Consider the following 20,938-nt stretch of genomic DNA (forward strand, 5'->3'; position numbering starts at 1 on the left):
CCCCTGCACCAGTGCTAAAACAGCAGCTGTGCACCAACGCAGACACTCTTGCACTCTGGTGCAAGGGTGTCTGCGTTGCACGGATGATTGTTGTTGTGCAGGAAGGGGCACCTTCCTGCACAAAAACAATCTGATGGTGTTTTCCTCTATGTGTGCTACATTGAAAGAGGAAAAAACACGGAGAAATAAAAGTGTTTTCCCTCGTTGCGCCACTGTTAGGCCTCCCCTGAGGAGGCGAGGGAATCCAACGCATTCCCAGGTTATCAAAATGTTGTAAATCTGGGAATGAGGCAGAATCCATGGGTGTTGCGTGGAAACACCCCCATCAACATCCATGGCATGGCCTCTTCCCGCAAAGTAATGCCTGAAAGAGGGCCGCATATAAAAGGTCACGAAAAGCCACACAGGGTGGCCTTGAACAGCCTTGTAAATATGGGCCAGCACACTGGGTGCGCCGGTGTGTCAAAAAAGTGACGAACTGGCAGCGCAGCGGGCTTGTAAATGAGCCCCACAGTATTTCGTTTTAAGACCTTCAAAACAAAGACATGAGTGTAGGTGCATGTATTTAAAAATACCAGATCAAATCAGACAGACACCTCCTCATACTCTACTGAAACCAATTATTTATTAAATAATACCTTTATTAGGGGTGTGTAACACTCAAGATACAACCCCCCTGAAGTTACGCCCTTGAGTCCGAGGCAGATGGACTGTGATGCTACTACGTGATCCCACCCACCAAGAGCAGAAAGTTGTAAACTTAAGATATAGAAACAGGAAGGGAAATATTGTAATGATGAAGGAGAAGGCATACACTAGCCATTATTACCCCTCTGCAATGCCACTGTCTTCTGTAGTGCTTGCAATATAAATATGTACTAAATATGCGTTATTGCACAGTAATCAGTGCACTAACCGCGGTTAATACCTTCTTCGTAAAGCATTAGTTTGAATGCCTGCACCACAATTGTGCTCCTGAGTGTATAAAGAGGAGAAGGGCAAAGTTCAGCTGTTAATGCCTGACAGCATTTGAGCAATAATGCTATACACCCGTCCCCATAAACATACCAAACACAAACACAAAATAGACTTCTTGTCTGTGATTCAAAACATCCTTGAACTTTCAAAGCAGCCAATGAGCAGTAGCGCCAGCATTCTAAGCATGCTGATTTGTTGACTGATGTCCACATTCAATTCTGGATGTGACTTTTAGTTAAGAGTACATTAAGAGCAGATGAAATTTAAAAAAAAGAAGAAAGCTGACAAACTCATTTTCTGACATGGCGACAGTGTACTTGAGGCAGTGGGAATACCACTGTCAATTTGCATATCCTCGCAATCTGAAGGGCACAGGTCTTTTTTTTAAATGTAGGTATTTGGCCGAGTTGACTTTTCGAGCAAGCCCAGAAAGATATTTTTCTCTGATCTGTGTCTATCTAAACTATCTTCAGTAGAAGCGATCTTTATGGCACTGAGACCCTCATTATAAGTGGCATGATAAATTCAGATATGTGCTGTAACTCCTATTACTGTATCAATTATAATTATTAGTTTGGATGATATCATAACATCTTGTTTGAATGGGTGACTACGATGTCAATGAATGCCATGATATGTGCAGGCCCGACAATTGCAATATCAGTAAATGCAATGTGAACGAATGCTACTGCTTGTACCCTCACAATGCAGGTCAATCCATACTCTAACTTGTGCCCGCACAGCAGTGTCGACTTCAGCAACAGTGATACAAATGTATGTAACAATCCATGCTCGTACGATAATGTTGTTGTTGCTAAAGAGACCACTGTCAATGTAAATTCAGACCAGATCAAGCATAATATTGTTAATTCTAGTACAAACTATAACAATGTCCAAAATGACAACTGTATGCGTGATGAGGATAATGTCGATAAAAACGATAGCAGTGGATGCCATATTATATTTAGGAGTTCCGATGAACACACATCATTACTATCAGATTCACCCTAGGTCAGTGTTTCCCAAACTGTGGTCCGTGGACCCCCAGGGGTCCGTGACACATTCCCAGGGGGTCCGCAGGCAACAGTCTTAAAAGCACAGAAATGTTTCTTGTATAATTAGCAGCTTTCCAGCAACAATAAAAGTGTCAAGATAAAGCCAGTGATTAATGTACCTGCTGGAGCGTGAGGAGAGTTTTGTTTAGTGGCAGCTTTGACTTAAATAATGTAGCACAGAGGGTTAATGTGCCTACTGCAAAGAAGGTGCAACATGCATTTTAAAAAGCAGCATTTTATGTGCATAGGTTCGTGGTTACTGCTTTTGTCACAGAGATTCTTTTGTTACTGTGCACTTCATAAGTGACAATCGTAATGTAGCAGAGGGACCTATAAACTGTCATCAAAGAGCTGCTTGCAAACTGCATGGTACCAGTTAGTAACTTTAGTTTTTTCCCAGTTATTCATTATCCTGATGCTGCTAAAAAGATTTATTTGGGTGGAAATACATTTTTCATGTTAAAGTCAGTGCTAGCCACTGTGTTATGTTCTGAATCCTGAGTTTGTGCTTTTCCAGACCAAGCACTCTTTAAACATTTTATATACACACTGATTTACATGTACGATTCAATGTCTCTATATGTGTGTGATGTAAAGTGCTCTGACATCCTACAATGGTATGAGAGATGCTATAAAACAAATGAAATACATGTGATAGAGGGGCTATTACTTCAATATAAAATACTAAGGGCCAGATGTACGATCCGTTTTTATATGCGTGAACGGGTTCGTGAACCCGCTTTCACATGCAAAAACGTATTGGGCCATGTACATTGCCTATTTCGCGAGTCGCAATTTGTTTGCAACTCGCTAAATAGGTTTTGCAACTTGCTATTTGAAAGGGGCATTCTCTTCCAAATAGCGAGTCTTAAAACCATGTACAAATGTTTTGCGGTCGCAAAACACTCGCAATTACCACTTACTTCAAGTAGATGGTAATGCATTTGCAAATGGGAAGGGGTCCCCCTTCCAATTTGCAAATGCATGCAAAATTATTTTTTAAGGGCAGGCAGTGGTCCCAGGGACCTCTGCCTGCCCTTAGAAAATGAACCGAAAACGTTTCATTTTCTTTTTTTTTTTAATGCATGGTAAATGGGCTGCATTTTTTTTTAAACTGCTTTATTTAAAAGCAGTCCCAGACATGGTGGCCTGCAGAGCCCAGCGGGCACCATACCTAGGAGGGCTGGCATTCCCAATAGGCTCGCAAATTGCGAGAGGCTCATTAATATTAATGAACCTCGCAATTTGCGACCCCATTGGGAATCCGAAACATTGTTAAACACACTGTTGTACATTTCATTTAGCGACTCGCAATTTGCCACTCGCAATGTGTCGCCAATTACGAGGCGCTAAATGAAATGGTCATACATCTGGCCCCAAAATCCTTAGGGGCAGATTTACAAGCCCCTTGCTCCTCTTTTATGCCACTGTTGCGTCACTTTCGTGATGCAGCGGCGACGCAAAAGATGCGCCATGGTGCAGGGTATTTACAACGAGACGCATCTGAGAGAGACGCCACGTTGTAAAGCCCTGCGCCAGAAGGAGGCGTTCTGGCACAGGAACGCCTCCTAAAAGTGGCTGAGTGAAATCTACAAGATTTCACTTAGTCACTTTGGGGCCCATGCTGCGTCAAAACCCTTCGCCTGCTTGAAGCAGGTGTAAGGATTGACGCAGCATTAACAAGATTCGGCCCCCCAGAGCATTGCTGGAGCTGTGTCGCGCTTGCGACGCAACTCCAGCAATGCGCCACCTTTACGGCACAGATGCGTCATGCATCTGTGCTTTTTTGCCCCATGAGGCGCAGCATTGTAAATGCGGCGCATCAATGTTGGCGGAGGCATGGCACACAATAAGTGGCGCATCCCTGCTGGTATGCATGGATGCGTCACTTATTGTAAATCTGCCCCTAAGTACTTTGAGTCTTTGTTTTGTGTGCACACGTGTGTATTTTTTTCGAATTACTGTTTTAATATTTGAAATTAAACTCATACAAATTGCTTGGGGGTCCCCGGCTTCCAGTGGTGACTCAATGGGGGTCCTCAGGAGTCAAAAGTTTGGGAACCACTGCCCTAGGTGACCTCTTCATCAACCCGGAGTCAGAAATACGTGGTCAGGCTGTTCCTGCGAACCATGCCCAAGCATATTGAGGCACAAGTTACTTACCTTCGGTAACAATATATCTGTAAGAAACAGTAGTTAGTATTAGATTCCTTACCTTAGACTATCCCCAGGCGTCAGACTGGATCCGGAAATATTTGCGTAGCAGTACCCCTGCACGTCGGTAGGCGCCGTCTGCAGCTCCGTGTCCGTCGTCGGCATCGTAGGCGCCGTGAAGACGTCGTCGGAGTACTTAGATGCCGCCCTCGCGCGCTGACGTCAGTTTTTATACACCGCTTTTCCGCGCCAGAAAACGCAGAGCCATGATAAAAACCAACACTGGTGCCATGAAACTAGGGCCCTGAAAGGGATACCCTTAACCCTAGATATCGGTTCGCAGAACGGGGAGGATGGGTGGGTCGGTAAGGAATCTAATAATAACTACTGTTTCTTACAGATATATCGTTACCGAAGGTAAGTAACTTGTGCATCTGAAAGAAACCTTACCTTAGAATAGATACCCCAGGAATACCAACCCCGGTGGTGGGTCTGCGAACCAATAATCACACCAGAAAGTCCTGGAGAACGGAACGGCCGAAAAAGCCATCTCTCCGGACTTGGCTGTCCAGGCAGTAGTGTCTTGCGAATGTGTGCAGCGAGGCCCACGTAGCTGCCTGACAGATGTCCTGCAAGGGGACTCCCCGGCCCAGGGCAGTAGTTGCCGCCGTGGCCCGAGTGGAATGGGCCCGCAGCCCAAAAGGAGGCTCCTTCTTAGCCAAGGAGTAGCATGCCTTGATGCACAACAAGACCCATGAGAGATGGTCGGTTTGTGCACCGCCTGTCCCTTCTTCGCGCCCACGTAACCAACAAAGAGTTGGTCATCCACCTGGAACTGACGTGTGCGATCAAGGTAGAAGGAGAGCGCATGTTTTGGGTCCAGACTGTGGAGCCTCTCTTTCTCTTTCGAGGGATGCGGAGGCGGAAAGAAGGTGGGCAAGGTGATAGACTGCCTAATGTGGAAGGCTGTGACTACCTTGGGCAGGAAAGAGGGAAGTCTACGCAACACAACCTTGTCCGGATGGACAGAAAGGAAAGGAGGTTTGGAAGAAAGAGCCTGGAGCTCACTCACTCTCCTGGCAGAGGTGATGGCAACCAGGAATGCAGTCTTAAGGATAAGAAGACGAAGAAGACAGTTATGAAGCGGCTCGAAGGGAGCACACATCAGAAAGGTGAGAACAAGGTTCAAGTCCCACTGAGGCATCACGAAAGGAACAGGAGGGAACATATGAGTGATACCCTTCAAAAACCTATTTACACCAGGGACTTGAACAAAGAGGGCTGATCAAGGAGCCTTAAGAAGGCGGAAATGGCAGAAAGGTAGCCCTTGATAGTGCCCAGAGCAGAGCCCTACTGGGCAAGAGAGAGAAGAAAGAGGAGAACCTCAGAAACAGGGGCAGAGAGTGGATCCACAGCCTTTGCTGTGCACCATGCCATAAATCTGTTCCACCTGCAGGCGTATACCGTTTTTGTGGAGGGACGCCCGGCTGCCAGAATGACATCACAGACTTCAGGAGGCAAGTCAAATGGCCTCAACTGTCGCCGCTCAATCTCCAAGCATGGAGATGGAGGCTGGACAGGTTCAGGTGGAGGATCGACCCCTGCTGCTGCGACAGAAGGTCCTCCTGAAGAGGCAGACGAATCGGAGGATCGACTGACATGCTGAGTAGCTCGGGATACCAGTATCTTCGTGCCCAGTCCGGGGCCACAAGGATAACTTGGGCCCGGTCGCGCCTGATCTTCTTCAGCACTCTGGGCAGAAGTGGAATAGGCGGAAAGGCACACAACAGACGGCAGCTCCACTCGCGACGAAAAGCGTCGCCTAGCGAGTGCCGCCTTGGAAATTCCAACGTGCAGAACTGACGACATTGCGCGTTCTCTTCTGTGGCGAATAGATCAAACCAATGCTCTCCCCACTGCTGAAAGAGGCCTTGCACCACGTCCGAGTTTAGACGCCATTCGTGATCTATCATGCACCGATGGCTGAGTTAATCCTCCCTGCCGTGCAGGGTACCTGCCAGGTGTTGAACCACCAGGGTCACGCCCTGATGTTCCAGCCACTGCCAGAGGCGCAGAGCCACCTGGCATAGGGTCCTCGACCCCACCCGCCCTGTTTGTTGCAGTACCACATGGCGGAGGTGTTGTCCGTGACTATTTTAATCCTGACACTTGTATGACTTTATTTTGTTGAATTGTTTTATTCCTGTCTTTTCCTCCTACTCTGTAAAGCGGTCCGATACCCTCGGGTCTGGCCAGCGCTATAGAAAACTTCTAAATAAACCTGCACTACACTCCCCCGGACAGAGGGGAGGAATGCCTTCAGTGCAAGCCAGATCGCCCGCAGCTCCAGAAGGTTGATGTGGAGCCGGGACTCTGCCGGAGACCAGAGGCCTCTGATCTGCCGCTGACCCAATCGCGGTCCTGGAGCCACCACTGCCCTCCGAGATAAAGACATGGTCGGACAAGTTGCCCTGATGCTGGGCCCACTGAAACTTCAGGTCCCACTGCAGAGCCCTCATCCGCCACCTGGTGTGATGCACCAGAAGGATGCAGGAGGCCATCAGCTCTAGAAGCCGCAGTGTCAACCTGACCGAGACTCGGGATAACGGCTGAAAGATCGGAATCAGAGCCTGAATATCCCCAACCCGCTGTTTGGCAGGATAAACCTGAAACTGTGCCGAGTCTAGAACCGCTCCGATGAAGAGGAGCTTATGAGAGGGGCCCAGGTGTGACTTCGGCACATTGATGGAGAACCCCAGCTGGTGCAGGAGGTCGGCCATAGTCTGGAGGTGGCTGACGACTGTCTGGGGCGAGCCCGCCTTCAACAACCAGTCGTCGAGGTAGGGGAAGACTGAAACCCCTAACCTGCGCAGATGAGCTGCGATTACCGCCATCACCTTCGTGAACACCTGTGGGGCGCTGGTAAGGCCGAATAGGAGCACGGTAAACTGAAAGTGCTTGTGGCCCACCGTGAACCGCAGGTAGCATCTGTGGGCCGGCAGGATGGGGATGTGGAAGTATGCATCCTGCAAGTCCAATGCCATCATCCAGTCTCCTGGGTCCAGGGCAGCTAAGACCTGAGCCAAAGTCAGCTTCCGGAGGAAGCTGTTGACATTCCTGAGGTCCAAGATAGGGCGTAAGCCCCATTGGGAACCAGAAAGTAGTGGGAATAGCAACCACCCCCTACTTCTGGCCCAGGAATGCTCTTGATGGCCCCCTTGGCTAAGAGGGCCGTAACTTCCTCCTGCAGAAGTTGCAAGTGATCCCCCGACACGCGGTGGCATGGCTGGAGGAGACGCCTCGAAGGGGAGGGAGTAGCCCCTTCGGATGATTGCAGCACCCACCTGTCCGAAGTGATGGTGCGCCAGTGGAGGAGGTGATGGCGAACCCTGCCCCCCACTGGCGTCAAATGGGCCTGAAAGCTCGGACTAGGAGGGCTTTGAGGCGGAATCTGCGGGTGTGGATGTGAACTGGCCTCGCCGTTGTCCCCGGGCACCGCTACGGCGGTTACCACGTCCGCCGCTGCGCTGAATGCTAGTCTGAGGCCCGTGGCTGGCAGGACGTGTGGGGGCGCCCCTTCCGTGGCCACGAAAGGAGCGAAAAGCAGTCTGCTGCTGACGCGGAGCCGACAGGCCCAAGGACTTGGCTGTAGCCCTGGAGTCCTTAAAGTGTTCCAGCGCATGATCTGCTTTGCCACCAAAAAGGTGGCTGCCATCAAACGGCATGTCCATGATGGTGTTCTGGACATCTGCCGAAAAGTTGGCGGACCTCAACCAGGCGTGGCGGCGAACCGCCACCGCCGTGGACATCGCTCGGCACAGTGAGTCTGTAGTATCCAGCCCACATCGGATGGAATACCGTGCCGCATCACTACCCTCCGCGAGGGCTTGAGCGAGTTTTTCCCGGGCCCCTTCCGGACACTCAGGCAGCACGGCCGCAACTGTATCCCACAGAGAGTGGGTATAACGGCCCAAGAGGCACTCGGTGTTCACTGACCGCAGTCTGCAACTAAGGGACGAGAACAGTTTCTTCCCAAACTGTTCGTACCTCTTGGATTCCCGATATGGGGGAGCAGTCGGGAATGCAGATTGGGAGGTAGAGGACTGGATAACCAGGCTCTCAGGGGTGGGGTGGGAGGACAGGAAGCTAGGGTCACCCGGAGCTGGGCCGTGGCGCCTGGCAACGTGCCTATCCACAGGCGGACCTGTAGCTGGCCTGGACCAAGTGCCCAACAGAACGTCCATGAGAGCCTCATTAAACGGCAGCAAAGGCTCCGGAGGGCCAGCCTGCGGTCTAAGGACCTCAGTGAGGATATTAAGCCTCACAGTAGCGACGGGGAGCGTAAGCCCCAGGGCTTTAGCTGCCCTCGTCAACACCACACTATAAGCTGCCCCTTCCTCCTTAGCCACGGTAGGAGGGGAGACAAAACCAGTGTCAGGGGAGGTGTCCAGACCTCTGGCCTCCCCGAGCTCCTCTGTCCAGTCCTGATAAGACTGACACTCACGTGCCAGAGGGTCCTCAGACCCCTCACAACCCTCCTCGTCCTCCATGTCCTGGTAGGCACGGTCAAAAGATGGAGCCGGATAATAGAAGAACAAGTCTTCGGCGTCGCCGCGCCGGTGCCGGATCCAGACCTAGGGAGGGATCGGGGATGACATCGTCCAGAGACGGCGCTGGGGGCGACACCCTGGAGGTCGGCGCTAGCGGAGGGGTCGTGAGGGGTCGTGAGGTCGACCAGCGGCGACCCGGATCCCGCGGATCCGACGGGGCCAGGCGGCGTCGGGACCGAAGCACCCGACAGCGCCGGCCCGCCAAGGCCCCTAGTCGGGGTCGCGGGGCCCGAAGGCATGCCGACAACCCGCGACGGAGGGAAGTGAGTCCTCATGGCCACGAGAAAGTCACAAATCTCCTCCGGCGTCGCATTAAGCCCAGGGACCGGCGTGTGTACGCTTGGATGAGACTCCGGCGGAGCCGCGTAGGCGGTGTTGCCCGAACCCCCGGCCGCATCGTGCGAGCGTCGGGGGGAGTCAGAAGAGCGGTGTCACTGCTTTGACTTCTTGTGCCTCTTACCTGAGGACTTGGGAGCCTGACGAGTGGTGACGACTCGACGAGCTGCGATGACTCCGGCCCCGCGACCTCCTCCTGGACCGGGACCTCGAACGGCGCGGGGCCGACTGCCGGAGCTCGACTCGCTTATGGGACCGCTCCCCCCTAGCCTTCGACGTCAAGGCCCAGAAGTCGGGGCGCGACTTGTCATCGTGGTCGAGCCCCAGGCAATGTAGGCACCGGCGATGGGGGTCGGTAACCGACATCAGTTGGTCGCAGTCTGGGCTTGAACCCGGGCATCCCTACCGGCACCTACGGAGTCGTGTGACTCGAAAAATGGATCAAAAAGGATCGAAAAAGTTAGTAAAAAAGTGACTAAGGGTACCACTTTTTCCGGATCGGCGCTTGCTGGTGCAGAAAAAAGAAGAACTGACGTCAGCGCGCGAGGGCGGCGTCTAATTACTCCGACGACGTCATCACGGCGCCGACGATGGCCGCGGACGACGCCTTCCGACACGCAGGGGTACGGCTACGCAAAAATTTCCGGATCCAGTCTGACGCCTGGGGATATTCTAAGGTAAGAAATCTAATACTAACCTGTTTCTTTCAGATTAACAGGTCACAGGTGGGGTCCCCCATAAACCAAAGACAAACACGTTTCCAGGGAAAACCCTGATTGATTCCAAAGACAGATAGTTACACCACAAACAATTCTGGAATATTTGGGCTTGCGTTCCCCAGAAATACCACAATGATATATACCACATGTAGATCGGCACATTCGACCAATCAGAACACAACAGGCACATCACACATAGTGATCACGCTCTCAGTATGTCTGACATCTGAATACATAAACACTTGCCCTCAGTAGCTCTCCCCGAGGTCGAGAGCCAACTATGTCTTTATAAATGTCCATGTTTGTTGATTTACAACTGAGATGCTTTTTTGGAATGTAGAAAATTGTTTTATTGTCCCTCATGAACTGTATAAATTGACTGCCACACCCTTGTACATCAAGAGATTCTGAGCAGAAGCACTCTCTCCAGGGACTCCCAGCCACTACGTTTACTTAAACCAACTTGTTCCTGTTTTACTTGAGGCACCCAAAGCACTTTATTTATGAGTTTTTATATAGCACAGTAATTACCCAGAGGTGTCAGAGTGCTTTACAATAGAGCGAAGAATGTTACATGGGAAATTCAGAGTAACAGAGTAGTAGGTAAAAATACGTATAGCTACTATGGTTACTCATGGGGAGAGTTACGTATTTACAAATTACATTCTCATTACAGATTACATAAGGAAGAGGCGTTGGCCTAATGGCTAGGGCGCTCGACCTCGGACCTGGGGAACTGGGTTCGAGTCTCGGTAATGATGCTAAAACATCCTTTGATTCTGGGCAAATCACTTAATCTCCCGTGCCTAACAAAAATTAATGTGTGTCCTCATGTAACGTAACTGGTGCTATGTAAAGCGCTCTGATACCCGATTCGGATTCGGGTCAAGTTCGCGCTAGATAAAACACTGTAAAAAAAATATATATATACAAGCGATTAAGGTTACAGAAATACTTATTACTGAGTTACAGAGTTAAAGCAGATGGGAGTTGGATATGTGGCTACTTCTTCTGCATCATTTCTCCATCACTTTAAGGTTACCTTACTGCCATTATTGTCTCCCACTGACATACCTGGTCCCCAGAGCTGCTCGCACTGCTGCTGGTGTGTCAGGCACATCCCGTTGAAGCAATAGGCATCCTCATTCCTACAGAAGGAGCCGTCCAACAGGTACACGTTCGCGGGGCAGTAGGGTGACGCACCGGTGCAATACTCCGCAAGATCACATGACCCTGAAGGGTCCCGACACAGTACTCCTGCTGTCTTGAGCTGTGATATGGAAGGAAGTGGAGGGAAAGGGTTAATACCATGGAAAGTGACTGTTATATATCGGGATAAGTGTGAAACAGAAGATAGATCAAGAGACAGGAGAAAACAATGAAGAGAAAGAGAAAAGGGATAACATGAAAGGCTAATGCGAAATAAGGAGAACTAATTAGGGGTGGGCAAATATTCTTTTCTCCCAATGGAGTTTGGAGAGTTTTGCCCACTTCACATTCCGCTTGGAAGATGGCGTTCCAGCAAAACTCAACCAACCACAGCGTGGTGGAGTTTTTTCTTGCGCATGGCTTCCCAACATTGAGTTAGCGAGTGGGAGTGAGAATTTGCATCCCCTAACGTGATTTTCGGGTGCTAGAATGCCTCCTAGATAGATTTCTCAACGCAGGCGCTCGCCGCAGGTCACGACCATTCGCGTTGAGAAAGTTGCCGCTCGAGTGAACATCTGCACCCCCGGAGCGGCACTTTTTTGACGCTCAAGTGGCGAAGCATATTTACACGGTCATGACTTTTCATGACCTTATAAATAAGTGCCCATTCACACAGAACACTGCATGAAAAGGGAGTTCCATGGGTGTTGCTATGGATTTTGCCAAGCAACACCCATGGAATCTGAAGAAATCCCAGATTTATAAGGAATCGTAAACTTCGGAATGCATCAGATTCTAATGCCACCCCGGGGGGCGGGCGTTATGGAGGCGCAACAAGGAGAAATATGCTTATTTCTCCTTGTTTTTTCCTCCTTCTATGTGTGCCGCATTCTGCAGAACCAGATAGAAAGTGGAAAACACCTCTTGTGATGGCGCAATAGTGCCTGCATTGGCGCATGACAGCCCATTGTGCAAAAGGCGAGGAGTGGGCCATAGTTCTGTAAATATGGCGCTCTTTTGCTCTCTTCTTCTCACACAGCGCAGCACAGTATTTGCAGCTGCTGCACTGCGCTGCATGATATACTGGTAAATCCGGCCCCCGTTCTTTTGTCCTACCTATGATTTTGCACCTACCAATGACCTTGCACCACCTGTAAACTAGTACATACCGGTAAGCTGGTTCCTACCTGTGATTTTGCAACCACCTGTGAATTATTTTCTATAGTTGGTTGCAATTACTAGCTCCAACCTCATATTATGCCTGTTACCCCATAAGACTGCGGGCTTTCGTGGACAATGACCTCACTCTACACACTACTGCACACCCATCATCAGATGCACACAAACTCCTTTACCTCTTTTTTATTCCATTTCATAGTTTACAAAAACTGTTCACTAGTAACCTCATGAATCCTCCCTGATTACTTATAAAACAGACATATGAGTACACCTACATCAAACACTACCAGGCAAGCCCTAACCTGGAACCCTCAAGGGAAAAGGGAAAGAGAAAGGCCAAGAAACACCTGGTGCCGAGGCCTTGAGGCTGACTACAAGGAGATGGGTTACACGTGGAGTCAGATTGAAAGAAAAATCCAGGACAGAGATGGCTGGAGAGTCCTGGTGGACGGCCTATACCCCAGGAGGGGTAGTAGGCATAAATAACAACACATCACACCAGATTCTTCAACACTTCTCACAACAATAACAAAGTATCCCCTCCTTCCTTCTTTGAGTACCATGAAACTACTGTTGCACCAGTAAAGGTTCATAATGTTGAAATATACCTCTCACGTTAGCATTTTCTCAGTTGAACTCCAGGAAATATTGGAATTATTATACCACTCTACGTCACTCATCATTCCAGGAGACCTTGAACTTAATCCTAAAAGAATACTACTGGTACCTTTAACATACCTAGTGACAGATTGAGAAGGATGTACGTTGTTACAACGCATGCTTTTACCACGCATGCTGTTACAACGCAAGTTTTACAACGCAAGCCTTTACAACGCATTGCTTTGGGGGGTGCTGGATAGTGAATATTTTAATTTACTATTCCAACTCCAGTCCCCGTGGATAGAAGGGAAGGTGTTGGATAGTAAATTAAAACTATTCCCTATCCTAGAGCGCCCCCCAGTGCAATGCGTTGTAATGGTTTTCGTTGTAAAACCTGCGTTGTAAAAGCACTGCGTGGTAAAAGTTGCGTGGTAAAGGATGTTTCCCGATTGAGAATAACATTTGACTTTCACCTCCAGAGGTTTACCCATGAAGCTCCATTCCCAGAGCCCTGGATTACCCCCAACTCCAATCGCTGTAAACCATGGAACATATTGAGCCCTTCAAACATGTCCTGAATCATCCACCTCATAGCAGCAAAATCTTCTTCTACCTCCAGCATTTAATCATTTGCCCACACTACCACTCCTCAAAATGTACTCACTCTGGTAACACTCTAGTCTCCCTTTACACCTACGACAAACTCCTTAGCTAATAACTTTGCCTTATACTTCTCTTTAAAGATATCAAAGATCGGAAAAGGCCCAGCCACGATTCAATCAAATCTGTGTCCATCATCCAACACTTTTTACACATTTTCGACCCTCTCGTCCAAGACTATATTCTCTCACACAAATATGTATTTATGTATGTGCGTATGTCGTAAACGCTGAGAAAGCACCATCACCCGGGAGGATAGATACTATAATTGTCATTCTAAAGTTTGTAAATCTCTGATGCGCACTGACTTCTTCAGCTCCCAAATCATTCCAGCTCTAGCACTATCCTCACATGTAGTAGCCTCCCAGATATCGGTCTTTGACCAGCCTTTCAATATAATCTCCTGTCCTTGTTGCTTCACGTCAGCAGTGGGCCTGCACCATCTAAAGCAAGCAAGCTGACCATTCATCCCCAGCTAACATCCGGTCTCTCTGCTTCCATTAGTTTCTAAAACTTTTGAATACTTAGTTTTATGTGTCTTACCTCTTTCCTCACTACGCATACCCAGTTAACTAATACCCTTACTCTCTCCTTACATTTGTCTCTAAAATTCTTGAGTAATTACTTTTTAATAATCTTTCCTGTGTCACTTCTCCTTATCCACTAGATCTATTTCAATCTGGATTCAGGGTGCTGCACTTCATAGACTCTGCCTTCACCTACACCTACACCTTCATGAGCTCTGCCCACCAGAATTGCCTGTCATTTTTTCTCAAGCGCCTTGATCACTCTACAGCTTTTGACACTATAGCTCATCCCCACTTCTAGCTTCTTTATCCACTCTCTGCATCACAGGATCTACTCTCAGTTGGCTGGTTCTCATCCTGTCTCTCTGATCTTTGATATATACCTTCTCAGTCGTGTGGCGCTCATCGCTCTCTGCATCTACAATACCGGTCACTGTCCCAAAAGAATTGTACTACTGAATATTGACCCCCAGAATATCGCATTGAAAGGTAAGAGCATATGTAGGAGTACAGATTTACTATTCCTAACTACATACCTTGTAGATATATGTACTGTGTAGGTACATGTATGTGGAGTTAGGCATAAACAAATCTAGACCTACTTGTTGGTAATGATTTTTTAAATATTTTTTCCGGTCCTTGATATTGTGTCCCATCTATATTTTGGGTCGATATTCATGGTCCACAATTCCAAAAAGACTCAACCAGGGCTACATTAATGGCTCTAACGGGAAGATGACTAACAAGGTGACCACAATAACCCTCAAGGGCACCAAACTGGCTCACAGACCACACCAGACATGGGCGCCACCCTGTGGAGGATTCAGTGTAAGGCTGCTCACTGAGGGTTGGACCACTGATATTCAGAAGTATGCCCATAGAATAAAGTTCTTGAGTCTCTAAACTGTACATAAACTGTTGTATGTCAGACTTACGCTGGAGGCAGGAGTTACATTACCTTGCAGCTCTGGCAGCAGTCCCCATGGGCACACTGAGCTCCAATCTTCAGGGTACAGTTGTTGGCATTGCAGCAGGGGTTGGTACATTCCTTAGGAAAAAGCAGAATTAAAAGGCTTTGTTACTATCATACAGTAATAGCATTGAAAGAGGCGTAAACCTCTCTGTGCATTCACCTTGGCGGGGCTGGATGCTCAAGGAACAAGAGGCGTAATGGTAACAGCGTACGTTGAGTTCTTAGGTTCAGAGCCTACGGAGAAGCATACACTGTGCCTTATACAGCGCACTGTTCCATGTGCATGGACATTCACTGGGCACCCAGTGTTTATAGAGTCGTATATTGTTACTGGTGATGTGTCACCCAATGGCTTCATGAAATCAACGAGTAATGATTTGGTGGCGGTGAAAGACAGATTGCAGCAGGGGTTTGCAGTTGCCCCCTTCCCCCCTAGAGGGGAAATGACAAATGGTATGTAGAGCTTAAAGACAATGACCGAATTTACAGGTGAGGGAGAACAGAAAGTCCACTTTATGATAACTCAGATGGAGGATTCTTCTCCTGTTGACAATCTGCTAAGGAAAGGGCTTCATCCAGGGGCGGCCTTAGGCATGTGCAAGCTGTGCACCTGCACAGGGCCACCAAACCCTAGGGGCCACCACGCCAATATATATGGAGTGGAGTGGTGTGGCTCACTGGTTAGAGGCGGCAGACCCGGAAGCAGAGGTCGGCCCGGGACCAGGGTTCGATTCCCAACGCGGCAGGGTCTTGGGCCATGGTCAGCGGACTCGATAATTCTCGCCTCGGTGCCTACTCCAACCATGGGTCCCACTCAGCAACTCTGGGCAATAGCTTGCTTAATCTCTACTAACGGCCCCATCAGCGCCGGGGATGCTTGTCTCCACCTTGGAGATGCCCAGGAGGGACCATCTCACAGGGAAAGCCAGGATGGGTTCCCCAGCGGTATACAGCGCCGGGACGCCCCTTTGCTGGGACAGCTGTGCGCCTTACAAGTATACAACATTTAACATTTAACATATCCTTAATATAATAATCCTCCGAGGATGGATACATATTTGCCTGGTGGCCCCTGGCAGGGATTTGGTGGCCTCCGGCTCTGTTCCACTTCCAAACACCCTGACCCCCCCACTTCACTGGCCTCCTCGCTCCACCCCACCCGGACCCCCTCTTCCGGGGCCCCCTACCTACGCTCCCTGCCCAGGGCCGCCATGAGCCTAGAGCCGCCCCTGCTTCATCCCTAGTCATAGTATGGCAGATACCATTCCAGAGCAGATTTACCAAGAAATAAAGAAGCAGGGCCACTAAGCGATAACGTGGTTTGCCAAAGATCAAATACTTCCAAGAAGTAGGAAAGGTGGGACAAGAACCAGGATCTTCTGGTTACACAGCTGACAAGGTGGTCACAGGACCACCATGAATTCAGGGCCTTTCTTTGTCTTATGACATGCCGTACGTATTGTTGACATATTGAGCATTGAGTGAGTATTTAAAGCAAAAATGTTCTAATGAGGGGACGGCTAATATCTAATTTACTGATGAAACAAGCAAAAGGTAAAGGTGCATAATGTCAGGCCAGAATGTGCAGACCCAAGGGCACCGAGGAACCCTTCAGAGCTGCGTGAAGCGCGGCTGTCAGCTGTGTTGAGGAATTGAGATGAACCACTCGCAAACCATGGAAGCCCAAACGAGTTGTGCACTGATCCACCTGACACAGGGATCAGGAAATAAGTGGATCTCATTATGAAGAGAAGACTAGTGGAATCTCTTGGAACTAGTTTGAGCTTTACCTTTTGTGGAGCTAAAAGCTATAATTATGGGGATTGACAAGGATTCAGGTGTCTATACTGACATAGAATCCCTTTTTTTGGAATTTGGGAAGAATATCCCATTTGACCATGACTCATTTGCAATTCGATCGTTCGATATGAGTACGGTATGAAAATACTCAGATTTTATTACAAGGAGCCCTGAAGAAGTTCAAGTCTTTTGAACAAAATGCGTTGGCTGTTGTCTGGCTGTGTTGATGAAATGAAATAAAGGAGTTCAATATAATAAAACTTCAACATCATCAGGATTACGGACTCTTGATTGGTTGGGGGCACCGTTCCACATTGTTTGTTCCTCTCTTAGAACTTATTGTTAATATGACTAGTTGCTACACAACAGTCCAGAAGATACATGCTAGTCTCATGTCTGTCCGTCTACAGGAATCAATGTGTTGATCCCATGGACACTGCACTATTCCAAAGGACAGCGTTGGAGGTGGCCAACTTGGGCAGCAGAGAAGTGCTTTCATGTCCTTTCATGTAGAGGATCTGCAAGGAGGATGAGTGTCCTAAAGGTAGAGTGAGTAGCCGATGAAAGGGAGTAAAGAACACAGGACATTGGGCAGCACAGTCATCTGGTGAAAAAAGTTGACATAACAACACAGGCTCCGTCAATCTAAATTAATATAAAAAGGCCATGGCAATGATCTTCTTCTCAATGGTGTATTACTCCACAGTGACAAAGAGTCTCCTTCGTGTAGCTGTTCCCTACATTTTCCTCAAACCCATCCTCACCGCTACCGCTGCCCACCAAAGCTCAGGCTCAAACAGAGAACTTCTATTCCCAAATTTAAAGCCCCTTCCTCTCCTTTCATACTCTGATTTGGGGTCGGCACTGGGCATATGAGCTGCCTTGTACAGCAATGAACCCTGCCCTCTCCTTTGGAAACTGTTCACTTTCTAAATGTAGATCTCTTCAAACCTTAGAACAGTAGGGAAAGCATTTTGAGGGACAGCACTGGTGAATGATTATGTTCTGCCTCCCTCACCCCCTCAACTGGACGTCCCACACAGCTAATGGAGGTCTTTTCTCTCTGAGTCTTAAACATTGCTAGAAAGTGAGGGCTTCTCCAGAACTTCTTCAAGAGTGCCAGCCTCATTGCAAAGACTTCATGATCCCTGTAGGGTTCCACGAGAACCATCAAAAAACACAGGGGCATATTATCAACAAAAGGCGATACAATATCGCCGCTTTTATCGGCAGGAAACTGTAGCTAAAGCGGCGATAATGGGCTTGATAATATGCCCTTGAGAATTCCCATAGAAGCCCATGTTCACACCAGAACATGGGCTTCTATGGGAATTCTTAAGGGCATATTATCAAGCCCTTTTCTTGATAATATGGCCCACAGTCTTAAATCCAACAAAAGGTGGAGCTGATTATATAGCTACTGTTCACATTGTTTTGGGGAAAGTCTTCAACTAGCTTCTGGTATGCTGTTAGTCTTTTTATTGCTGTCTCATGGTCTAAGGACCAGTTGGTGCCTGCAATGGTTTGTGGTTGTCTGCAGTGCTTAATTTCTAAAATAATAAGTATCCGGGCCATCATGCAGCTTGCACCACCCATTACCCCTACCATACAGATACATTTATCGAGGGTCGTATTTCTCTGAACACAGCATGGAAACCATCTCTATCACCAGCTGCCTAGTGGCTTGAGGTTGTCAAGTCAGAAGTTTCTGACAAAGAGCAAGCTGATACTGTGTTGCTCCCCCACCTCTAAATGAACTGGAGAGGTACAATTTTTTGGGGGGGACAAGAGCCGCATACCTAATTTGAGCTGGTGCTCAGCACCAGTACTTAATTGTGAACACCAGCAGTTATGACAGTCTGCCACATGGTGGCACTGTCTGCCTAATTCTGAGATGAGCACAACAACAGTTGTTCATTAATTTAGTATACATTAAAAATGACTAGTAACTGCCATTCAAGCCATTCTTATATCTTTGGGGGCCTGAAATAGTCTGAATTGTCCAACTTATAAGAGTGTGAAGGTTGTTTGTTGTGTTATAATGTCATTGGCAGTGCTGGCAGAGGCAATCAGAGTTACAAGCTGCAGAAGCCTCCTAATGAGGGCCCGGCACTTATTTATTTTTACAAATGAACAACTGATTAGAGAACCATTAATTTTTAGCAGTGCGCCTGCTCTGCCAACCTCTAACTCACCCCCTATGCCATTTAAAACACAGTATTTAATGCTGGTATATCTAAGTGTTTCATGATAGGGTTCAACTTTAGAAGACTAGACAAGGTCCTATGCAACAGATGGCCGATACCTCTGGCTCCCCACAGTCACACTCTTCTCCACTCTCCAGGAAGCCGTTGCCGCACTTCTTTCCAGCCACCAGGTCTTTGGTGTCGGGCATGTTGAAAAGGCACATCCCACCTCCTTTCTGGAAGTAATTCAACAGCTGCTTCTTACTGCATGAACTGAACACGCGTGGGAAGGGGTGGCTGTGAAATAAAAAGCGATAAGATAGGATCCATGAAATAGCAAAATTAACCAACACACTCCCCTACACACAACCAGGAAACAAATGGGGTTATTCACAACAGAAAGTGACGGATGCCCCGCCTGTCAAACTCACAGTCGTCCACCACATTAAGGGGTGGACAAAGTTTTAGGTGTCCTCCAATGGAACCTCGGCTGGGCCACCACAAACTTTGACCAACAGTCATTCCGTCATAGGGCCATTGGTCAATGTACATTAGTCCACCCCACTAGGACTGTCCTTGCAACAAACATTTTTCTCATTTGTTAGCTATTGTCAGGAAGAGCATTACAATACCAAAAAGAACCAACATAAAGGACCACTAAGCTCTAAGAGAAAACTCTCAGCTTTTTGTTTTTCACTTTGGGCATTTGGAGCCGATTCACAAAGGTAAACTTAGACCTGAATTCTAAGTTTAGTCCTAAAGTCTAACTTTACGCCAGAAGTCTAAGTTTACAGCTGAAGTACAAACTTAGACCTGAAGTCTATCTTTAGACCTGAAGTCTAACGTTAGTCCTGGAGTCTAAGTTTAGACATAAAGTCTAACTTTACACCAGAAATCTAACTTTACAGCTGAAGTCTAAACTTAGACCTCAGGTCTAAAGTTAGACTTCAGGTCTAAAGTTAGACTCCAGGTCTAAGTTTACCTTTGTTTATCAGTGCCCTAAGTTTAAAAAACAAATTGTACAGAACATCAACCATAGTGCTTGCTGAGTAAAGGATCAGTACCCTCAGAAGAGCTGCCACAGCAGCAACTTCACTCACACTACGGGATGCGGTAAGCAAGAATCTCTAAATCTGGTCGGCGGTCCTCTGCTAGGGGAGCGAAGGACATTATCGTCTGACCTACAGAGCCGGATGACCACGTCCTAGACTCAAAATGGCCCACTAAGTCGTAACCCCTTCGCTGCGGGGCTAATTCCCCCGCGGCACAGAGGGGAGGGGGACCGCACGCTGTGCCGGGGTACTCATGACAAGCTGAGCTCGTCATGACTCCGCCCACTTAATGGAACACCCCGCACAGGAGGGGAATTAGCCCTGCGTGGGCGTTCCACGGCCGTTATGAGGAGCTCAGCTCGTCATGAGCACAGCTCCACTGAGCCTCATGACAAGCTGAGCTCGTTATGAGCCTCGAAGAGGTTAAGATTGGGGCCGATTGAGCCCTACCATGCCTATCATCATCATTAGTGCCAATATGTTTTTTCCCCGCCATAATGGTCCTCTTGCAGAGCATCTATGCCATAATTTTGGGGCCATCATTGTTACTGTATCCTGGAGGGAAATAATTTATTTATCTAGGGAATATGGAAACTAGTATGAAAAGGTGCACCTTATGTAGTTAGTGTGGAATAGTGAATCCCTTGTGACCTGAAGAAGAACCAACAAGGTAATTAAGAACAAAACACACAAGTTTACCTCAAAAGGAGCTGAATCTTATCAAGATACACCATCCCAGGCAGTCAACCAAAAATGTGTTGGCGTCCCAGCCTTCAAACGTCCCTGTTGAAAGCTACCTGCTGGGTGAGTCACTGGGTGTGTAAGTGTCTGTATGAGTGAGTGGCTGTTTGAGTGGGTGTTTGGTTAATTGAGTGGGTGAACTTGGCCACCACTCCTACAACCCTTATTAGTTGACTGTGCTCACCTGCACTCCTCATTGGAATCAGCACACAGACACAG

The 20,938-nt window shown here is 48.1% G+C and overlaps 1 protein-coding gene across 1 annotated transcript in view; it reads right to left on the reverse strand.

Moving 5' to 3' along the window:
- LOC144817776 (disintegrin and metalloproteinase domain-containing protein 33-like) overlaps positions 1–20,938 on the reverse strand; it is a 565,915-nt gene that overhangs the window by 49,674 nt on the left and 495,303 nt on the right. Inside the window, exons 13-15 of the mRNA XM_078674583.1 lie at positions 19,046–19,223; positions 14,926–15,015; positions 10,927–11,122 (exon numbers count right to left, since the gene is read on the reverse strand). Coding sequence (XP_078530709.1) covers positions 10,927–11,122; positions 14,926–15,015; positions 19,046–19,223 — 464 coding nt within the window. The remainder of the gene's footprint in view (positions 1–10,926; positions 11,123–14,925; positions 15,016–19,045; positions 19,224–20,938) is intronic.

The sequence above is a fragment of the Lissotriton helveticus genome, chromosome 2_1 (genome assembly GCF_964261635.1).
Source record: "Lissotriton helveticus chromosome 2_1, aLisHel1.1, whole genome shotgun sequence".
Taxonomy (NCBI): Eukaryota; Metazoa; Chordata; class Amphibia; order Caudata; family Salamandridae; genus Lissotriton; species Lissotriton helveticus.